The sequence below is a fragment of the Balaenoptera ricei genome, chromosome 3 (genome assembly GCF_028023285.1).
Source record: "Balaenoptera ricei isolate mBalRic1 chromosome 3, mBalRic1.hap2, whole genome shotgun sequence".
Taxonomy (NCBI): Eukaryota; Metazoa; Chordata; class Mammalia; order Artiodactyla; family Balaenopteridae; genus Balaenoptera; species Balaenoptera ricei.
The window spans coordinates 170248973-170268832 of NC_082641.1; the positions used below are offsets into that span (position 1 = coordinate 170248973).

Consider the following 19860-nt stretch of genomic DNA (forward strand, 5'->3'; position numbering starts at 1 on the left):
ATGGCTGTGTTGGGTCTTCGTTTCTGTGAGAGGGCTTTCTCTAGTTGCGGCAAGCGGGGGCCACTCTTCATCGCGGTGCGCGGGCCTCTCACTATCGCGGCCTCTCATTGCGGAGCACAGGCTCCAGACGCGCAGGCTCAGTAGTTGTGGCTCACGGGCCTAGTTGCTCTGCGGCATGTGGGATCTTCCCAGACCAGGGCTTGAACCCGTGTCCCCTGCATTGGCAGGCCGATTCTCAACTACTGCGCCACCAGGGAAGCCCTCCAATTTATTCTTGGGCAAATTCTGGGCTCTGCTTCCTGCAATCTCCTCATGGAGACGTCCCATGCCCCTATCTGGGACTGATGGTGCCACCTTTGTCCTGACTCTGTTCCCCTTCTGCTCATTCTCAACATACCACGGTGACCATAGAGTTGTCAGGGGCCTAGAGACTCACTGTCCTTCCTGGAGGGCAGGAACCTCCCTCTCAGGGCCAGGGATGGGAGTACACGTTTGCATTCTTCTTTGCTGAAGCCACCCAGGAAATGAAAGAAAAATACTATGGCTAAGCTCCTATGCAGCACTTCCTGCCACAAGCCTGCTCTGGCTCCCACTGAGCTGAGGACACAACTCATACCTCTTCCCTCCACCCACAAGGCCCCACTGATGCCTCCAAACGTCTCAGCACACCTTTTCCCTGCCACCCTGTCCTTCTCAGGAACGCTGTGACCTTGCCCAGCTTCTCAGCCTTTGCCTGGGCTGTTCCTCTGCCAGAACTCCCCACGCCTCCAGATCACTCTCTGGTTAATTCTACTTGTCCTTGGATCTCAGTATCAAAGTCACTTCCTCCACGCATCCCTCCCAGACTCAGCGTTTCTCCTAGCAGCCTGGCACCGAGGGCCACTGAAACACTGATTCGATGATAGTTTATTTATTGTCATCTCCCCCACTAGACTGTTGGCTCCACCAGGCAGAGACTGGGTCTTCTCTGTTCCCTGCTGTGTCCCCAATGCCCTGCACACAGGAAGTGCCCAAGAAGTGTCTGTGGGTGACTGAATTAAAGTCAACAAAATCGTACCAAAGCCATTTTTGTGCCAGGGCTTGTGACGGGATTACAGAGATGAAAGGGTCCTCTAAAATCTATCCCCAAAGCTCTACTTTCTGGGGTTTGTATCCTACTAAGGACACTGGCCCCGGTCTGACCTGGATACTGCCCCACTCCTCCACTCATGACAGCCTCAGGGGTGTTAAAAAGCATCCATCAGACCCCGCTGTGATCTGGCCCCAGCTGACTGCCCTGCCATCCCCCTCCCTCCTCACTGCACCCAGCCACACCCTTGGGGCCATAAACAGCTCGACTCACTCCCACCTCTGGGCCTTTCCGCTCGTAGTGTTCTCTGCCAGGAGCCCTCTTTGTCCCACTTCAGATTCCTGCTGGATCCATCCTGGGCTCTACACAGATCCTCCGACCCGCCCGCACCGGAGCCCCAGCCTGTGCTTGTCCTGTTACCTTGGTTTTCTTTGTTATCCATAATGATTAATTGCCTCCCTGCCAGACCAGATAGTGAGGTGAGCCTGAGGGCAGGTCCGGGTCTGTCTGGTTTTCACAGTTTCTAAGGCTGGGCTTAGGGCACAGAGCACAATAGGGGGCTATTATCCCTCCCAGGGTCTCATGGGAGAAATACCTTGAAGGAGAACTTGACTTTTGTCTGGTGCAACTTCCCTGCCTCCTTCCTGGGCAGATCCAGCCCAGTTCCCTTCCTTAGGCGCGAAATTAGTTCATCTAGGTGCCCAACCCACACATGCCACAGATGGGTAAACTGAGGCTGGAGAAGCCAGGGTGTTGCCAGGGCCCCACAGAGAGTGAGTCCTGGATCCTGGTGAGACACTCCTGTGTGACCTGGGCCCTTCTCTGTGCTGTCACCCCTCCCCTTAGGTCTGGGGTCTCCAGCAGCCTGTCTGAGCAGGACGGTTGCTGCAGAGGCTTCCGGAACTTTCTGCCCCTCCCCGCCCCCCCTCCCCCCCCATCGCCCACATTGCCATGACTTTCGGTAAGTGACAGCAGTTCAGGAAGCTGAGGGGCCCACACAGGAAGGAGCGAGTGGGACTTTCCTCCCGCTGTTGCTCGCCTCTGCCCTCCCGTAGCTGGCCCAGAGGTCCTCACCTCCAGGTAAGAGCTGGTGGTGCCACAGGGCTCTGGTCGGGGATGGGCGTGGGAGGAGACTGTGTGGACAGTCGCAGCTGGGGACAAAGGCAAGTTTGCCTTTCAGGCCTCTGAGGAAAGCTGCCAGATGTGAGCTGGGACAGCTGGGTGTGTGGCCTCTGGCAAAGCGCTCCCCTCTCTGGGCCTCAGTTTCATCCTGCATAGGAGGCCTCGAATTCCTAGCTTCCTGGACCTGAAAGAATCATTGCGCATGCGCCCAGGGCTCCCGGTCCCTGAGGGGACAGTTCGAAGCCCCTACAATCCCAGGTCCCAGGCCGGAACACTGGGGGACCAGCCAACCTTCCCAGCATGTGGGACTTTTGGTGTTAAAACAGGGGCATTTTTCTGGGCCCCAGATAGACTTTCTTTTTTTACTTTCAATATTTTAAAAATCATGTTTCTTTCTTTTTTTTTTTTTATAAATTTATTTATTTATTTTTGGTTGCGTTGGGTCTTCATTGCTGCGAGCAGGCTTTTCTCTGGTTGCGGCGAGCGGGGGCTACTCTTCGTTGCGGTGCGCGGGCTTCTCCTTGTGGTGGCTTCTCTCGCTGCGGGGCACAGGTTCTAGGCGCGTGGGCTTCAGTAGTTGTGGCACGTGGGCTCAGCAGTTGTGGCTCACGGGCTCAGCAATTGCGGCTCGCGGGCCCAGTTGCTCCGCGACATGTGGGATTCTCCTGGACCAGGGCTCGAACCCGTGTCCCCTGCATTGGCAGGTGGATTCCTAACCACTGCGCCACCAGGGAAGCCCTAAAAATCATGTTTCTTTAAGATTTACTTTAAACACAAGACACGCTCTGTGATTCCATTTACATAAAGGTGCAAATTTGGGCAAGATCAGGACGACTGTTAGACATAAGACTGTGGGCACCTCTGTGGGGAGTGACAAGATGGGGTGGTGGCGGGGAGGGTCAGAGCTCATGGGACGGGAACGTTCCAATTCCTGGTCTGGGAGCTGGTGACAACGGACTGTCCCTTGGGGAAAGTTCTCTCTCCCCCACACCCTGCCTCCCTGATGGTAACCCCCAAATCACTGTGCTAAGGGACCTTCCTGTCTGGTTTATCTGGCATTTGTCAAGTGCTTGCTGGGCATGTCACCAAGGATTTGTGCCACTTAGCGTGGATTAAACGTGTTGACAGCTCAGGCTGGGCTCAGCAAACCACCTCACTGAAGCAGGTGGGAATCAGCACATTTCACAGCTGAGAAAGCTGCGTCCCAGCAGTGGGAGCCCTGCTGGGGTCATGAAACCAGAATGCGGTGGGGCTGGGATTTGAACCCAGAGCCTGGGGTTTTTACCTATCCCCAGTCCCAGGCTTATATTCTGGGTGTGTTAAAATCTCATTAATGTTATCAGCCCCACTCCCGCTATTATTTTGGAACATAGTTTTTATCCAACATTCTCTTTTTGTATCTTCTTCATTTGGGTCAGTTTATGTGGATCTTCTCTGTCTCCCCCCTTTTCCTCATTGGGTTTGAAACCCAACTCCTCCCTCTACCCAGCCAGGGGTCCTGAGCTCTGGGTCCCCCAGGGCGACAGAGGTCTGGAAGTTGGCTGGTGTAGAACGCCTGGGAATAAGGTGGGCGGTTTCCTCCTGGGCTTATCCCAGGGAGGGCTTCCTACTATGGGGACCTAATGGTGGGAGTGATGAAAGGAACGGAGATGCAGGGAGCAGGGGAGACAGACACAGAGATCTCTGTTGACTGAGTCATCAGTCTGGATCTGCCCCCAAGGCATGCATCACACCAGCTGCAAAAGCTTCTAGCCCCAGCCTCAGAAGTGCTTGAATCCTCCAGCTTCACAGGGAGGGATGGCCACTTCTATCCCCACCCATGTGCACAGGCCAGTATCTATCTGCTTTCTGGTTAGCAAATCCCTATATCTGTGATTGATTGGTCATGCCTGTCTGGAGAAGGGTTTGGGAGGTGGTATGTGTGGAGGCTGGAGATCGACTAGAGATGTCTGCCCTGGACACCAAGAGTCTGGATAGTGAGTTCACACAAAGTTGTGTGAATGTCTTCCAGCCTCCCAGCACAGCCCTCACCTGGGGGGTTATGGTTCCTCACCCACCTTGCACACTCAGCTCCCCCTCTCTGTCTCTCTCCATCTCTGAGTTTCTCTCTGTCCCTGTCTCCTCCCTCTTTCTCCGGCTTCATCCCTACCTCACCCATCAGCATCTCTGTCCCCAACCCCACCCCAGAAGCTTTGTAGCCTTGTCCCCTGATCACAACTGAGGGGCTGCCTCTTTCTGTGTCCAGGCAGGTGGCACTCATGGCACCTCCAAGTGAGGAGACACCCCTGATCCCTCAGCGCTCCTGCAGCCTCTCCTCTTCAGAGGCTGGTGCCCTGCACGTGCTGCTGCCCCCTCGGGGCCCTGGACCCCCGCAGTGCCTCTCCTTCTCCTTTGGGGACCACTCAGCTGAAGAGCTATGTGTTTGGGCTGCTAAGGCCAGTGGTGAGTGGGTCCCTAGAAGGCTTGGCCAGAGGGAGGGGTAGGACTGTGCAGAACACAGATTGGGAGCTGGAAGAACTGCCGAGTGGAGTCAGCATTGGAGCTGGGGTTAGAGGGATGAGTAGGGATGTGGTAAGGGAGGAGGGTGCACAGGAAATGGCACGTGCAAAGACTCAGAGGCGTGATGGTAAACTAGGGGAAACAGCTGGTCATCCCTCGAGGTAAACTGTACATGGAAAGAGATGCTCTGGGGAGAGGGGCAGGGAGCCCTGAGAAGCAGACTGAGCACATGGCTTCTCTCCTAAGGGCAATGGGGAGCCCTGGAATGGGTGCGAGCAGGGGTGGGACATGGTGTCAGAGCTGAAGGTGAGAAAAAGCCTGTGGGGCTGCGTGGGGATAACATGGCAGCCCTGCAGGGGACAGATGGGGAGACTTGGGAGGGAACTGATGGGGGCGTCCCCTCAGGCATCCTGCCCGTGTACCACTCCCTCTTTGCTCTGGCCTTGGAGGACCTGTCCTGTTGGTTCCCCCCGAGCCACATCTTCTCCGTGGAGGACGCGGGCACCCAGGTCCTTGTCTACAGGCTCCGGTAGGAAGTGTCCCCTGCCCAACCCCCCCCCCCCACAGGTGTGGGTTAAATGATACCGGGAGGGCATGCCTTTGGCTGAGGGCTTTGGAAATGGGAGTTTAAAACAACAGTGACCCTTCGATCACCATCTCCATACACCTCCTGGTGGGTGCCCCAGGGAGGGCGTGATCACTGCTCATTTCACAGGTGAGGAAACTAATGCCAGAGAGGGTGGGTCACTTGTCCAAGGTCACACAGCAAGTCAGTGGCATAACCTGGGCTCTGTGAGGTCCTGGCACAGTCCCTCCATCGTATCCCCACTCCAAGGTTCTCCCCTCTCGCACAGCTTTTACTTCCCCAACTGGTTTGGGCTAGAGAAGTGCCACCGCTTTGGGCTACGAAAGGACTTAGCCAGTGCCATCCTTGACCTGCCAGTCCTGGAGCACCTCTTTGCCCAGGTAGGGGTCTGCCTGGGGCTCAGCCCAGGGGTGGGGTCCACGGGGCAATATCAGGGCTCGTGGTTGGGCAGCCTCGGCTGACCCTCCCTGTGGCAGTCCAGGGGTGGAGGTCAGCCCAGGTGTGGGGGTCTACAGAGCAACATCAGGGCTCACGGGTGGGCTGTGACCGGCCTGCAGCACCGCAATGACCTGGTCAGCGGCCGCCTCCCGATGGGCCTTAGCCTCAAGGAGCAGGGTGAGTGTCTCAGCTTGGCTGTGCTGGACCTGGCCCAGATGGCCCTCGAGCAGGGTCAGCGGCCCGAGGAGCTGCTGAAGACCATCAGGTGAGGGCTTCCAGGCTGTGGCGCCCAGCCTCTACCTGGGAGTGAGCCAGCATGGCTCCACCAGAGCATTGCCAGAGTCCAAGCCCACCTTGGGGCTTCCCACCTACAAGCCGCCAGTGTGTTCATGTGACCCAGCCCACACCCCTCCTTTCAACACAGTCCCACTGAGACTCCATTGTCGGGCTTCAGGCAGCTAAAAGGACTATGTGTGTCCCTGTCTGTCTTATGGGCCCCAACGGCCCTTCCTATAGAGGCCCTACGCCCATGCCTGTCCCTGAGTGCGTCTCTGTGCCCCCTTACTGAGGCGACACTCCAGCCCCTCAACTAAAGTCTGGGTTGATGTACGTCCCTGCCCTCCCCGCGGAGGCCCCTCTCCACATTGAGGGCCCCACTCCCCCCGCTCGCAGCTACAAGGTCTGCCTGCCCCCCCGCCTGCGCGACCTGATCCAGGGCCTGAGCTTCGTGACGCGGAGGCGTATCCGAAGGACAGTGCGCCGGGCCTTGCGCCGCTTGGCCGCCTGCCAGGCTGATAAGCACTCGCTCATGGCCAAGTACATCATGGACCTCGAGCGGCTGGACCCAGACAGGGCCACCGAGACCTTCCGCGTGGGCCTCCCCGGAGCTGCTGGTGGTCAGGATGCGCCGGGGCTGCTCCGCGTGGCTGGCGGCAGTGGCATCGCCTGGAGCCCGGGAGAACACGAGGTGCGAGGTCGGGTGGGTTGGGGCTCTGGGCAGGGCCAACGGCGGGGGCGGGGCAAGGAAGTGGGAGTGGCTTTGAGGGGCGGGGCCGAAGAGAGGAGGGACTGTGAGAGGGCTTGTGGGGGAGGGCACCCGGCTGAGTGAGGTGTAGGGCTGAGCGAGGAGGCGGGATTGAGATGGGCGGGGCGTAGAGGGAGGGGCTAGTTGGGTGGGCGGGGCTCAGAGTGGGGCTAACTGCAGGTTGAGGGAAGAGGCAGGACTGAGGGTGGGTGGGGCTCCCGACTGTACTAAGAGACACCGCGAGATAAAGTGGAGCTAAGTGAGGGAGGGGCTCGGGGTGAGGTGGGCTGGGGGACCTGCCGAGAGAAGGAGGCGGCGTTTGGCACTGGTGGGGTGGGAGAGGGATGTGACTGGGTGAGGCTGAGAGGGGCGGGTCTCATGAGTATGGGTTGTATGGGTTGGTGGGGTCCAGGCTTCCAAAAGGGACTGGGGGCTCGGAGGGGGAGGGACCCCCAGCTTCAGTCCTCCCCCTTTTTCCCAGGTCCTCCAGCCCTTCTGCGACTTTCCAGAAATCGTGGATATCAGCATCAAGCAGGCCCCGCGCATTGGCCCCGCCGGGGAGCACCGCCTGGTCACCATCACCAGGACAGACAACCAGATCCTGGTGGGTGCTGGACCCCGTTCCCCTCCTGCCTTACCCGAGGGCAGGGACGCGGGACTGTCACCCTCGGGCCGCAGCGTGCGCTGACGCGGATCCTCACAGGAGACCGAGTTCCCGGGGCTGCCCGCAGCGTTGTCCTTCGTGGCGCTCGTGGATGGCTACTTCCGGCTGACCACTGACTCCGGGCACTACTTCTGCAAGGAGGTGGCGCCGCCGCGGCTGCTGGAGCAGGTGGCTGAGCAGTGCCATGGCCCCATCACGTAAGGACCCGCCCCCATGTGGCCAGGCTCACCGGGACCGAATCTCGGTCACTCCCCTTCTTGGAGCCTCTGTGTCCTCGCCTTTCAGGAGCCCTGGACAAGGGATCAAGTGCTTGAACAGCGCCAGGTGCATCATTGGCGCTCAACGAGGCTGGGGTCTCCTTTCTGCTTCCAGAGCAGCCGCTTCCCTCCTCGAAGCCCCAGAGCCATTTTCTGGGGATGCTCGCGGTGCCCGGCTTCACCTGCAGCCTCCTCTTTAATCTCTGAGGCAGAAGCCCAACTTCTGGCTCAATTTATAAATGGGAGGGAGTGAGGGAATGTTACCTGGTGACCTTCCCAGGGCTTCAGAGAAACCAGAATTAGAACTCAGGTTTAGTTTGGTTTCTCTGCCTCTATCTCTCTGTTTCTCTCCATCTTCGAATCTCAGTTCCCTCCCACCTTTCCCCACAGCTTGGATTTTGCCATCAACAAACTCAAGACTGGGGGTTCACTTCCCGGCTCCTACGTTCTCCGCCGCAGTCCCCAGGATTTCGACAGCTACCTCCTAACTGTCTGTGTCCCGGTCAGTCTACCATAGGGGCCAGGAGGGCAAGGAGGGCTTCCTGGAGGAGATGATATTTGAGCATTACTTCCTGAAGAAGGGGAGGGAAAAGGCATTCCCAGTGGAGGGAACAGCATAGGCAAAGGCTTGGAGATTTGAGGGGGAGGGTGCCGCCCACTCCCACTCAGGGACCACTCCTCTTTGCAGACCCCCCTGGGCCCTGATTACAAGGGCTGCCTCATCCGGTGCGACCCCACAGGAACCTTCTCCCTGGCTGGCCTTGGCCGTCCGCACAGCAGTCTTCGAGAGCTCCTGGCAGCCTATTGGGATGGTGGGTTGCACGTGGATGGGGTTGAGCTGAACCTCACCTTCTGCTGCAGCCCCAGACCCAAAGGTGAGCCTGCCTTCTCCCCTGAGCTGAGTGATCAATCTGGGTCCCTGCCTTTCTGTGTCTGTTCCAGCTCTTGTATGGCAAGTGGCAGAGACTGCAGGTCAAGGTAGTTTAGGAGGGAAAAAACGGTGATTCGGGACTCGTGGGATAGAGGCTGCTTTCAGGCATGGTTAGATCCCAGCACAGCTGGATCTGAGTGATGTCACTAGCACTTAGCCTCTGTCCATCTCCTGCCTCTTCCTGTGGGTGAATTTTGCTCTCAGACAAACCCCTTCGATGGGACAACTTTGAGGTGTGAGTTCTCCAGAGCCTCCCAGAATCCCTAGCAGGACTGATGAGTTCTCCAGAGCCTCCCAGAATCCCTAGCAGGACTGAGATGAGGCTGCCCACAGCATCAGCTGCTCATTAGCACCCCCTGCAGGGTTCCTTCCCTCTCTGTCTCACTCTCCCGCCCCTCACCGGGACTTCCTGGAGTCTCCTTTCAAATAAACCATGTGCCCTGGAGTCCTCCTCTTAGTATTGGCTTCTGAAGAAGACCCCACACTGAGACAGGGAGTGAGCAAACCTTTGAGGACCTTTCACCTCTGACCTCTGGTTTTCTTCTTCCATCCACTCCCGATAGAAAAGTCCAATCTGATTGTGGTCCGGAGAGACTGCAACCCACCCACATCATCCCCTGTTCAGCCCCAATCCCAATGCCAGCTGAGTCAGATGACATTTCACAAGATCCCTGCTGACAGCCTGGAGTGGGTAAGGGGCCCCAGGAAATGGGGGGGATACCTCAGTTGAGATCCATAGAGACCAGGTCTACATCCATCTCTTCTGTGTGGCCTCAGGCATGTGATGTAACCTCCCTATGCCTCTGGTTCATCATCTGTAAAATGAGTCCATTACCTGTGCCTTGCTTGGACCAGGGCTAGGGGATTGGATCCATGGGAGCCCCCTTACTGGCCTCTCATGTCGCCCCCTCACTCTCCAGCATGAGAACCTGGGTCACGGGTCCTTTACCAAGATTTACCGGGGCTGTCGCCATGAGGTTGTGGATGGGGAGGCCCGAGAGACAGAGGTGCTGCTCAAAGTGATGGATGCCAAGCACAAGAACTGCATGGAGGTGAGCAGGGTGGGACCAGGCCTCCTGGATCAGAGCCTGGGTGGAGAGGGGCTCATGGATTCAGAGAAATCGGAAACACACAGGGTCTTAAAACAACAGAAATGCAGCCACAGCATCTCCATGAAATATAGAAGGGTCGGGGAAGTTAGATGCAAACAGAAAGAGTACGCCAGACAGAGGGAACAGCCAGTGCAAAGGTCCTGAGGCAGGGCCAAGCCTGGCAGGTTTAAGGAACAGCAAGGAGGCCAGTGGGTCAGAGAGGAACGAGCAAAGGAGAAGAGAGGAATGATGCGGATGGAGGCATCAGCAGGGGCTGGGCAACACAGAGGAAGGTTTGAGCCCTTCTCAACCCCCAAATCTCCCACTTGTGTGAGAGATTCAAGGTAGAATACAGTGGGGACTTCCTGCCTCCATCAGAAAATCATGATACAGAGTGCTGTGTGCACTAATGGTGGACTCCAGGGCCAAAGGAGGCTGGCAGCCAGGTCTCCTAAGGCAGGTGTGAGAGCAGCAAGTTTGGGGTCCTTGGTCTGACCCTAAAGTGGAAGAAACCCACGCATCTTCTCTCCCTTCTTTCCTCCCCAGTCATTCCTGGAAGCAGCGACCTTGATGAGCCAAGTGTCGTACCAGCATCTCGTGTTGCTCCATGGCGTGTGCATGGCTGGAGACAGTGAGAGACATTCCCCGCCCCACCCCTGCCCTGCCTCATTGAGCCCATCTAGAGCAGCAATAGCAGTACACATCCAGAGCCTGCCCTGGCTGGGGCTCCGTTCCACCAGGGTCTATCACCCTCCCCCTCAAATCTCCAAGCCTGTACCCGTCTCCCTGAATCATCACGCCTTGCGCAAGCAACTCCAGGCTCCCACCAGTACCAGCCCCTCAAAATTATCTCGAGTCAGGCAGACCTGGGTTCCAATCTCACTCTGTTGCAGCTTTGCAAGGTCCACGCTACCTCTCCAAGCCTCGGTTCCATCAGTTCAGCTCAGCAGCTATTTATTGGGAGCCCAGTATGTGCCAGGAGCTGGGTGCCTAGCGTAGAACACGATAAGCTGAGCAGGATGATAAATGATTTAGTGTGATGGGGGCAGCGCAGGGCATTGTGGGTGATCAGAGGCAGCTAACCCAGCTTGGAGGTCAAGCAATGGTTCTGGGTAGGCAAGGATAAGTTCTAAGCTGGAAAGGCAAGGATAAATAGGCATTAGGGAAGTGAAGGAAGAGGGATGTTCCAGGCAGAAACACAGAACATGCAAAGGGCTGGAAGTGAGTCATGGAGAGAGCTTGGCACCTTCCAGGCATTTCAGACAAATGGTTCTGAGATGGGAAATGGGGAGGAAGAGAGGTGAGTAGGGTAAGGATGGAGGAATAGGGGAGGGAAAAGTCAGAGCTGAGAGTTCAAGGGACCCTTGAAGGTGGAGCTGGGGCAGAGCCTGTTTAACACAAGTGCAGTCCTACCTCCCAACCGTGCCCCTCCCTACTGCCACCAGGCATAATGGTGCAGGAATTTGTATACCTGGGAGCGCTGGACACGTATCTGCGCAAGTGTGGCCAGCTGGTGCCGGCCAGCTGGAAGCTACAGGTGATCAAACAGCTGGCTTATGCCCTCAACTATCTGGTGAGTGCTCCTCTGCTGCTCCAGCCTCCATTCACAGAGTGTACGGGGCTTTGAGAGTGGGCTCTGTCGTGTGGACAGGAGTTTGGCAAGGGTGCAAGGGGAGGGCATTTTAGACTGAGGGAACAGCATATAAACAGGTTCAGAGGTGTAAGAGCAGAAGGGAACAGCTTGTAATTCATGGAAATTGAGGGGAGTAGTGAGCAATGAGGCTGGCCAGGGGGGCAGGCTTCCCAGAAGAAAGAACATTAGAGTTGGGACCTTGAAGATTAAGTAGGAGTTCATTAAGAGGAGAAAGGAAGGAGGGCATGTCAGGCTGAGGGAACAGCCTGGGCAAAGGCTGCAGCTTAGAAGGTGTGTTGCCTGTCCTGGTGTGCACCAGGCAGGTTGCCTGGCAGGAGAACAGGGTGGAGATGTGGGAGAGAGAAGCTCATGGGAAGAGTGAACAAGAGCTGGATCTCAAAGGGCCTTGAGTGCCGGGCTGAGGACTTTGACTTTATCCTGAAGGGAGTGGGGAGCCATGGGATGGGGGAGCAATGTTGGAGAAGAGGGTGGGACACGGGGGGTGGACTGCCAATAGTCTAGGGAAGGTGCTGAAGAATGGCCTGAGCAGTACCAGGTGGGCTTTGAAGGATGTGCAGGAGTTCGCCAGCCAGAATATTCATTCATCATTCTTGGCATTTTCCTATGCTTGGTCCACTTAGGAAGACAAAGGTCTCCCTCACGGCAATGTCTCAGCCCGGAAGGTGCTCCTGGCTCGGGAGGGGGCTGACGGGAACCTGCCTTTCATCAAGCTGAGTGACCCCGGTGTCAGCCCCACTGTGCTAAGCCTGGAGAGTAAGTGCTGAGGGGTGGAGGAGGGAGGGGCCTAGTGAGGCAAGGAAGCAGATCCCTGACCCCATCCTTGCCCCTCCACCAGTGCTCACTGACAGGATCCCCTGGGTGGCCCCTGAGTGTCTCCAGGAGGCCCGAACACTTGGCTTGGAAGCTGACAAGTGGGGCTTTGGTGCCACAGTCTGGGAGGTGTTCAGCGGTGTCACAATGCCCATCAGCACCCTGGATCCTGCCAAGGTCAGAGCACGAGTATTGGCTGCTAGAGCTCTCATTTGACAGAAGAGTAGACTGAAGTCCAGCTTGGGGAGGATGGGGGTGTCTGGGGGTGCCTTCTGAGGGTGCACTGGGGCTGACCAGCCCCTCCTCCTGCCCTCAGAAGCTCCAGTTTTACCAGGAACGGCAGCAACTGCCTGCACCCAAGTGGATGGAGCTGGCCCTGCTGATCCAACAGTGCATGGCCTATGAGCCAGGCCAGAGGCCCTCTTTCCGCGCTGTCATCCGTGACCTGAACAGCCTCATCACTTCAGGTGCCCACTGGGCCAGGCAGGGTGGGCAGGGCCGGCATGTCATATTGGGCCCAGTAGGAGAGCGAGGTTTGCATGTAGAGCCTGCCCTGTGTGCCTGGCAAGGTTGGAATGGTTGGTGACTGTGACAGTCAGCACAAGTTTCACCAGCTGCTGTAACAAACAGGCCCCTCAATTCAAGGTTGAACATGATGGATGTTTAGTTCTCATTCAATGAGGGTGTCCAGGTCAACAAGAAACTCTCCCTTTGTGGTTCCCCCCATCCCATGGCCTCAGGCCCCTGCTGGATCCTCTGAAAACAAGAGAGAGAGTGTAGAAGGTCCCACCTAGGTTTCCATGGGCCGGGCCTAAGGGGGCATTCAGCATGTCTCTGTCCCCTATCAGCCTGAGTTCAGTCATTTGACCATACCCCATGGCAGTGGAGTCTGGGAAATGCCCTTCTGTCTGTGTACAGCATGTGCACTGCATAAGAGAGCTGCCTTTGCCCAAGAGCACCTTTTCCCAGCCCCACAAAGTACCTCTTGGCTTGCAGAGGCCCTGCCATAATGCACAGAGAGGCTAAGCATTCAGATGGAGGTCACACAGCAAGTCAGTTAGGAGTGGGGGCTTAGGGCCCAATGCACTGCTCACTCACTGCCTGTGCCCCGCAGATTATGAGCTCCTCTCAGACCCCACACCTGGTGCCCTGGCGCCCCGTGATGGGCTTTGGAATGGTGCCCAGCTCTATGCCTGCCAGGACCCTACCATCTTTGAGGAGAGACACCTCAAGTACATCTCACAGCTGGGCAAGGTGAGGAGGGTTAGACTGGGGTGGGTGAGGTAGCACCCATGCACGTGGACACCAGCCCTGCTGTCCCCCAGGGCAACTTTGGCAGCGTGGAACTGTGCCGCTATGACCCGCTGGGCGACAACACAGGTGCCCTGGTGGCCGTGAAGCAGTTGCAGCACAGTGGGCCAGAACAGCAGAGGGACTTCCAGCGGGAGATCCAGATCCTCAAAGCCCTCCACAGTGACTTCATTGTCAAGTACCGGGGTGTCAGCTATGGCCCAGGTAAGCCACCTCCCAAGTGGATGCTCTTCAAATCACACATCCTCATCCTTCTGCAGTACCATTTTAGGGTGGTCTGAGAACGCCAGTGCGGGTGCTACTGACTGGTCTCTTGTTTTTTTTTTTTTTTCTTTTAATTAATTTTTATCGGAGTATAGTTGCTTTACAATGTTGTGTTAGTTTCTGCTGTACAGCAAAGTGAATCAGCTATACATATACATATATCCCCCTGACTGGTCTCGTTTATCCAGATCTAGACTGCCTTGGGATCGACAATTTCCCCACCGGAAAAAATGGGTCATTATGAGGTTTAAAAGAATCAATGAATATTGCAGAAAGTACTCAAAAAGACATTAGCGATAAGCGTCACTGTTGCCTTTCCCATTTTACAGAAAGCAATATTGAGGCGGGAGGGACACGAGGTCCCACTCTGAACTGGGAAGGAGAATGGGGAGGGGGAGTAGACAAAGTTAGGCCCTGTGGTGACTCCTCCCTGCCTCCCCCGCCTCCCCTAGGCCGCCTGAGCCTGCGGCTGGTCATGGAGTACCTGCCCAGCGGCTGCCTGCGCGACTTCCTGCAGCGGCACCGCGCGCGCCTTGACGCTGGCCGCCTGCTCCTCTACGCCTCGCAAATCTGCAAGGTGCGGGTCGGAAGAGGGCGGGGCGCCCGGCAGACCTGCGGGAACTGACCTGGCTCGACCTGGGGAAGGTCTGCGTGGATTAGCCAGGAAGGCTGAGGGTTGAAGTTTGGGGTCCAGGTCAGGTTGGAAGTGGGGTTGAGTTAGGGCTAAGGTCAGGACTGGAGTGCAGGATGGGTCAGGGGTAGGGTTAGGCTTGGGGTCTGGATTGGGGCTGGTGTTGGATTCCATGTCAGACTGGGGCCCCTGCGGCGTCATCCTGGGGTCCATATTCCATGCCCTCCCGCAGGGCATGGAGTACCTGGGCTCCCGCCGCTGCGTGCACCGCGACCTGGCAGCCCGTAACATCCTGGTGGAGAGCGAGACGCATGTCAAAATCGCCGACTTCGGCCTCGCCAAGCTGCTGCCGCTCGACAAAGACTACTACGTGGTCCGCGAGCCAGGCCAGAGCCCCATCTTCTGGTAGAGACCTCGCCCCTGCCCCACCCTTCCTCCCCACTACCCAGGCCCCTCCCCTGCTCCCACCTTCCTGGCCCCGCCCCTCCTCCCCAGGGTCTGGGGCCCGCCCCGGCCACGCCCCCACGGCCGCGGCCCCTTCCCGACCACGCTCCTTTTCTTGTTCTGGCTCCGCCCTGACCCCGCCCAGGCCCCGCCCCGGGGCACCACAGGGTTGGAGACTTTCTCGTTACTCCCACCTACCGTGACCAGCTACCCCAGTACGAGGCTGCGCCCTTTCCCGTCCTCTGCCTTACTGTCGCCCCCAAGGCCTCCCTGTTCCCCTCCAGGTACGCCCCAGAGTCCCTCTCGGACAACATCTTCTCGCGTCAGTCGGATGTCTGGAGCTTCGGGGTCGTCCTGTACGAGCTCTTCACCTACAGTGACAAGAGCTGTAGCCCCTCAGCCGTGAGTCGGCACCCCTGGATCCCCAATACCCTCCTCCCCCCCAATCCCTTCCAGGCCAACCCCCGTCCTGTTTATGCCCGCGTCCCTCGCTTGCTCAGGGTCCCCTGGTCCCAGCATTAGAGGCTCCAGTAGGACCCCTTTTCACTATGGCTGGCCCCCACCTCCCACACCACCACAGGCAGCCCCTCCCCCATGCATCACAGACAATTCCTCCTCCTCCATTAAGGAGGGCCCCTTCCCCCACCACGGGTGGGTAATTCCCTTCCTCCCTTCACTATGGCTGACCCCCACATCACGGGCGGCCACTCCCCCTTCCATCATGGATGGCTCCTCCCCCACCTCGGGCCCTCCCCCTTGGCTCCAGGAGTTCCTGCGGATGATGGGATGTGAGAGAGATGCGCCAGCCCTCTGCCGCCTCCTGGAGCTGCTGGCCGAGGGCCAGAGGCTGCCCGCACCTCCTGCCTGTCCTGGTGAGGTGAGCACTGGAGGGCCTGCCTCAGTTTCCCACTTTGTAGATTCACCAGGGGGCCTGGGCAAGCCTGCTGGTCCCTCTGGGTCTCTCCACCACAGATATCTCTTGATTGAGAGCAGGGACCAGAGCATGAGGCTGAAGGGGATTTCTGGCTCTACTTTGCTGCTCTCTCACTGTATGGCAAGTCACAAACACTTTCAGAGCCTCAGTTTACCTGTCTCCAAAATGGGAATAACAATGCCTTATAGGGTGGGAGAGTATCAGATTAGCTAACATCTCTCCATTGCTCAGCTCTGAGCCTGGCATACAGTTGGTGCTCAGTAAATGATGGTGACTTTTACAGTTTCTCATCACAGCTTTTGTGGAAGTGTCTGACATGTGGTTGGTTATTCACAAATTAATTTGTTCAGGCCACAAACATTTATTGAGTGCTGACTGTGTGCTGGCTCTGTGCTGGGTGATGGGGACCCAGCAGGGGACAGAAGACATACTACCCCTCCTCCCTGTCCAGCAGAAGCTAACAAGAACATTCTGGTGGTGATCAATGTCTGGAAAGAGATAGGGGGGTGTGGTCAGGGATGGCCTCTTAGAGGGGGTGATGCCTGAAGGAGGAAGAGGATCTCACCCATGGGGAAAGCTGGGAGAGGGCATTCTCAGTGGAGCACACAGCAGGTGCAAAGGCCCTGAGGTGGGAATGAGTTTGGTGTATTTACAAAATGAGATGGGGGCAGATGTGGCTGCATGGAACAAGAGAGGAGGTGATGGAGGTGATGGTAGAGGGAGGGAGGCAGGGGAGGAGATGAAATTTTGTTCTAAGATCCATAGGGAGCCATGGGAGGCTTTGGAGCAAGGGAGGGATGGAGTCTAATTTATATTTTAAAACTGTGAACAGGAGTCATGTCCTTCCTACCACTCACATGTGACCCTGTTGTCTCTTCCCACCACCTCAGGTTCATGAGCTCATGAAGCTGTGCTGGGCCCCTAGCCCACAAGACCGGCCACCATTCAGCGCCCTGGGCCCCCAGCTGGATGCACTGTGGAGTGGAGGCCAGGGATAGTGTCCAGAGGCATGAGACCCTCACCTGCCCTGCTCGTCTAGAGGGAGAACCCCATTCTCTGTCTTTTTTAATCTCCTGCACACAGACCTCTGGGTTCTGGTCTCCACTGACTGGCTGTGTGACCTTGAGCAGGGACCTACCCCTCTCTGGGCCTCCTGCTTCAGAGACCCCCTCATGGGGCAAATGATATTGCACTTGGGGGAGCACCCCTGGCTTGTAGAGCAACAGCAGCCTCGCAGCATTGGGAACTTGTAAAGATTCAAGACAGATGCAATGGTGGGGTCTACTGAGCCCCCCCACCCCAGAATCGAGGGACCAGAGTTAAGTACCCCCCATCTTCCCAACCTCTCAGGGCCTGGCCTGGAGCTTCCTGTCTCATTTCCAGAGAAGACATTATATAGCTTTAAATATGTGATCTCAGGCTTCTATTCCCCCCTCCCTCTTTAGCTGGAGGAAGCCAAGCACAAGAGAGCTGCCCTGGCTGAAAATTCACTTTTTGGGGGGAGTCTGTGTGACTGTTCAGAATTGTGTAAGAGACCAGGAGAAGCTGAGGTCCCAGTCCACCCTAACTGCACCTGAGTGTCCCAGGGCTTCAGTTTTCCTGCCTGTACACTGGGGCCCTTTCTGTCCAGACCAGAGGATCACACAACTGATGACAATGGACCCTAACAGGAGCTTTTCAGCGGGTGAAGGAAGGAAAGGCATTCTTGGCAGAGGGAACAGCATGGTGAAAGGAGGAGGCTCAGAGTACAGAGGTTAAGCACGCAGGTGTTGGAGCCCACGGTTCTGCCACTTATTTGCTGTGTGATGTTGGGAGAGTTGCTTCCTCTCTCTGGGCCTCAGTTCCATCCTCTGTATAATGGGCAATAGTGTTGGCCCTTTGGCTATACAGAGTCAACTTCTGGAGGCTTGTGAGAAGGCATCTTGTGCAGGTTAAGCTTACCCCACCATTCCTTCACACCAGCCTGCAAGGTTTTTCTGCCACTTTTTGCCTCCCTGGAAAACTCTTATTCATCTCTCAGAACCCCAGCTATCACCTCCTTGCAGCATTCCCTAGGGTTCTCCCACCACTCCCAGTCAGCCCTGTACTTCTGACCCTAGGGCTGGGGTGGTGTCTGCGTCCAGCTCTGTCTCTTCTGACGTGGAGGCTCCTTGGGGGCTGGGCTGGGTACAGAGGGGACGCTGGGAGTGTTTGTTGAATGAATAAAGAAGTTCAGTGAAAAGGATGGTTTGTTGCTGGACTTGGGCAATGGGGATCCTTGGGGATGTGTGAGCCGGGGAGGAATGTGCTTAGGGCTGGGGGATAGAGACCCCTGGGGGCCACAATGGGAGCCTCAGGGCAGGCTTGGGGAGGAGGGACAGGAGGATGGGGCCCTCGAGGACAGAAGCCCTCCCCCCCAGCCCCAGCTGCTGGCCTTGGCACTGTCCTGGGGAGCTGATTACAGGCTCTTGGTGGGTGGAGGGAACAGGCTGCTCTAGTGGGGGCCAGAGGGCAAGGCCTGGTTGAGAGGGTTAGGCTATGGGGAGGGGTCCAACGTTAGCGGGGGCCAAACCAGTCCCTCGTTTCCTCCTCAGGAATGCTGGAAAGATTTGGAGAATGACAGAGACAGAGAGAGAAAGGCCAAGAGAGACTCAGAGAGAGACAGAGGGAGCAGGGGAGAGACAGAGACAGAGATCTCTGTGCCTACTGTCGTAGCCTGCTTTGGTGAAAAGGGGGAGGGGCTGCAAGACAGGGTTTTCAGCTCAGGGTCTCACCCGCGTTGGGTTGAGTAACCTCCCTCTCTGCCTTAGTTTCCCTCCTTGGTAAAACTGGCACCCAGACTGGCACCTGGTAGAGGCCCTCCATCCCCTGCCCAACCCAAGGAGACCCTGATGTGGGAGAGGCAGAACTGACCAAGACTCGCAGCCCCAGGGCCCAGCCTCTTGTGACCTTGTGCAAGTGTGGGGTCTCCTCTCTGAGCCTCAGTTTCCTTATTTGTCCAGTAATAAGGACAACAAGATTCTGAATGGACCTGGTCTCAGTTGGCTGGATGCCCACCGCCACCATCGCATGGAATTATTATTTCTCAGTTTATCTATTTCTCCTCTTTAAAATGGTTAAAAAATAAAGACTCCTCAACCAGTGGTCTCCCTGGGAGAGATATGCCCAAGGCCCTGGCCCAGGGAGAGAGACCATGGATCTCGGCCTATCAATAATCAGTAATCAATGTTGGGCTTCCCTGGTGGCACAGTGGTTAAGAATCCGCCTGCCAATGCAGGGGACACGGGTTCGAGCCCTGGTCCAGGAAGATCCCACATGCCGCGGAGCAACTAAGCCCGAGCGCCACAACTACTGAGCCTGCCCTCTAGAGCCCACGCGCCACAACTACTGAAACCCGCGCGCCTAGAGCCCGTGCTCTGCAACAAGAGAAGCCACCGCAATGAGAAGCCCGCGCACCGCAATGAAGAGAAAGCCACCGCTCACCGTAACTAGAGAAAGCCCACGCGCAGCAACGGAGACCCAACCCACCCAAAAAATAAACTAAAATAAAAATAAATTAATTAATTAATTTAAAAAAAAATCACTGTTGTGGCCGGACCGGCCCTTGAGTTCTTATTATGATTGAAAGATGCCATTCAGCAACAACCATCAGGAAACTTTGAGAAAATAAAGGTTTATTACTTATAAATTACACAGCACACCTGGAAATTACACAGCACTCCTGGGGCCACAGAGCAAGGTCCTGGGTACAGAGAGCAGTGTGGGCCTGGGGGTCCTGCTTTTATTGGGGTCAAGGGTGGGAGCCTAAGAGTTGTGGGCTCACTCTTTATTGGTGAATTTAACATAGGTTGGAATTTAAAGCATAAGAAGAGAAAACAAAACAAGCAACCAAGTGGCCCAAGTGGTAAGCGACTGAAATCAGCCGAGACGTGTAAAACAAAGGTGCGTCAGTGGGAGGAGGTGGCCTGGCCCTTTACGTAGTCACATTTATTGGGTAGCCATCTATGAAGCCGATGCCTCGGCAATCAAAGGTTGTCAGGCCCTCATATCATAATAAAAAGGAAACCCAACTATCAGGGGTTCCAGTATGCTTGCCCTGACCCTGCCCTTGACCTTCTCCCTGGACCGTCCTGGAGGAATGCTCTGTCCCCC

At 56.6% G+C, this 19860-nt stretch overlaps 1 protein-coding gene across 1 annotated transcript; it reads left to right on the top strand.

Moving 5' to 3' along the window:
* The first annotated feature begins 2108 nt into the window (after positions 1-2108).
* Positions 2109-17898, top strand: JAK3 (Janus kinase 3). The gene is made up of 24 exons (XM_059919747.1): positions 2109-2149; positions 4437-4633; positions 5096-5219; positions 5545-5656; positions 5834-5979; positions 6387-6681; positions 7220-7342; positions 7442-7599; positions 8050-8161; positions 8348-8534; positions 9154-9281; positions 9511-9642; positions 10228-10312; positions 11127-11254; positions 11956-12088; positions 12171-12322; positions 12462-12612; positions 13260-13399; positions 13471-13660; positions 14173-14297; positions 14584-14756; positions 15080-15197; positions 15562-15672; positions 16620-17898. The coding sequence occupies exons 2-24, from the start codon at positions 4450-4452 to the stop codon at positions 16725-16727; spliced, it is 3315 nt and encodes a 1104-aa protein (XP_059775730.1). The 5' UTR covers positions 2109-2149; positions 4437-4449; the 3' UTR covers positions 16728-17898.
* The last annotated feature ends 1962 nt before the right edge of the window (positions 17899-19860 follow it).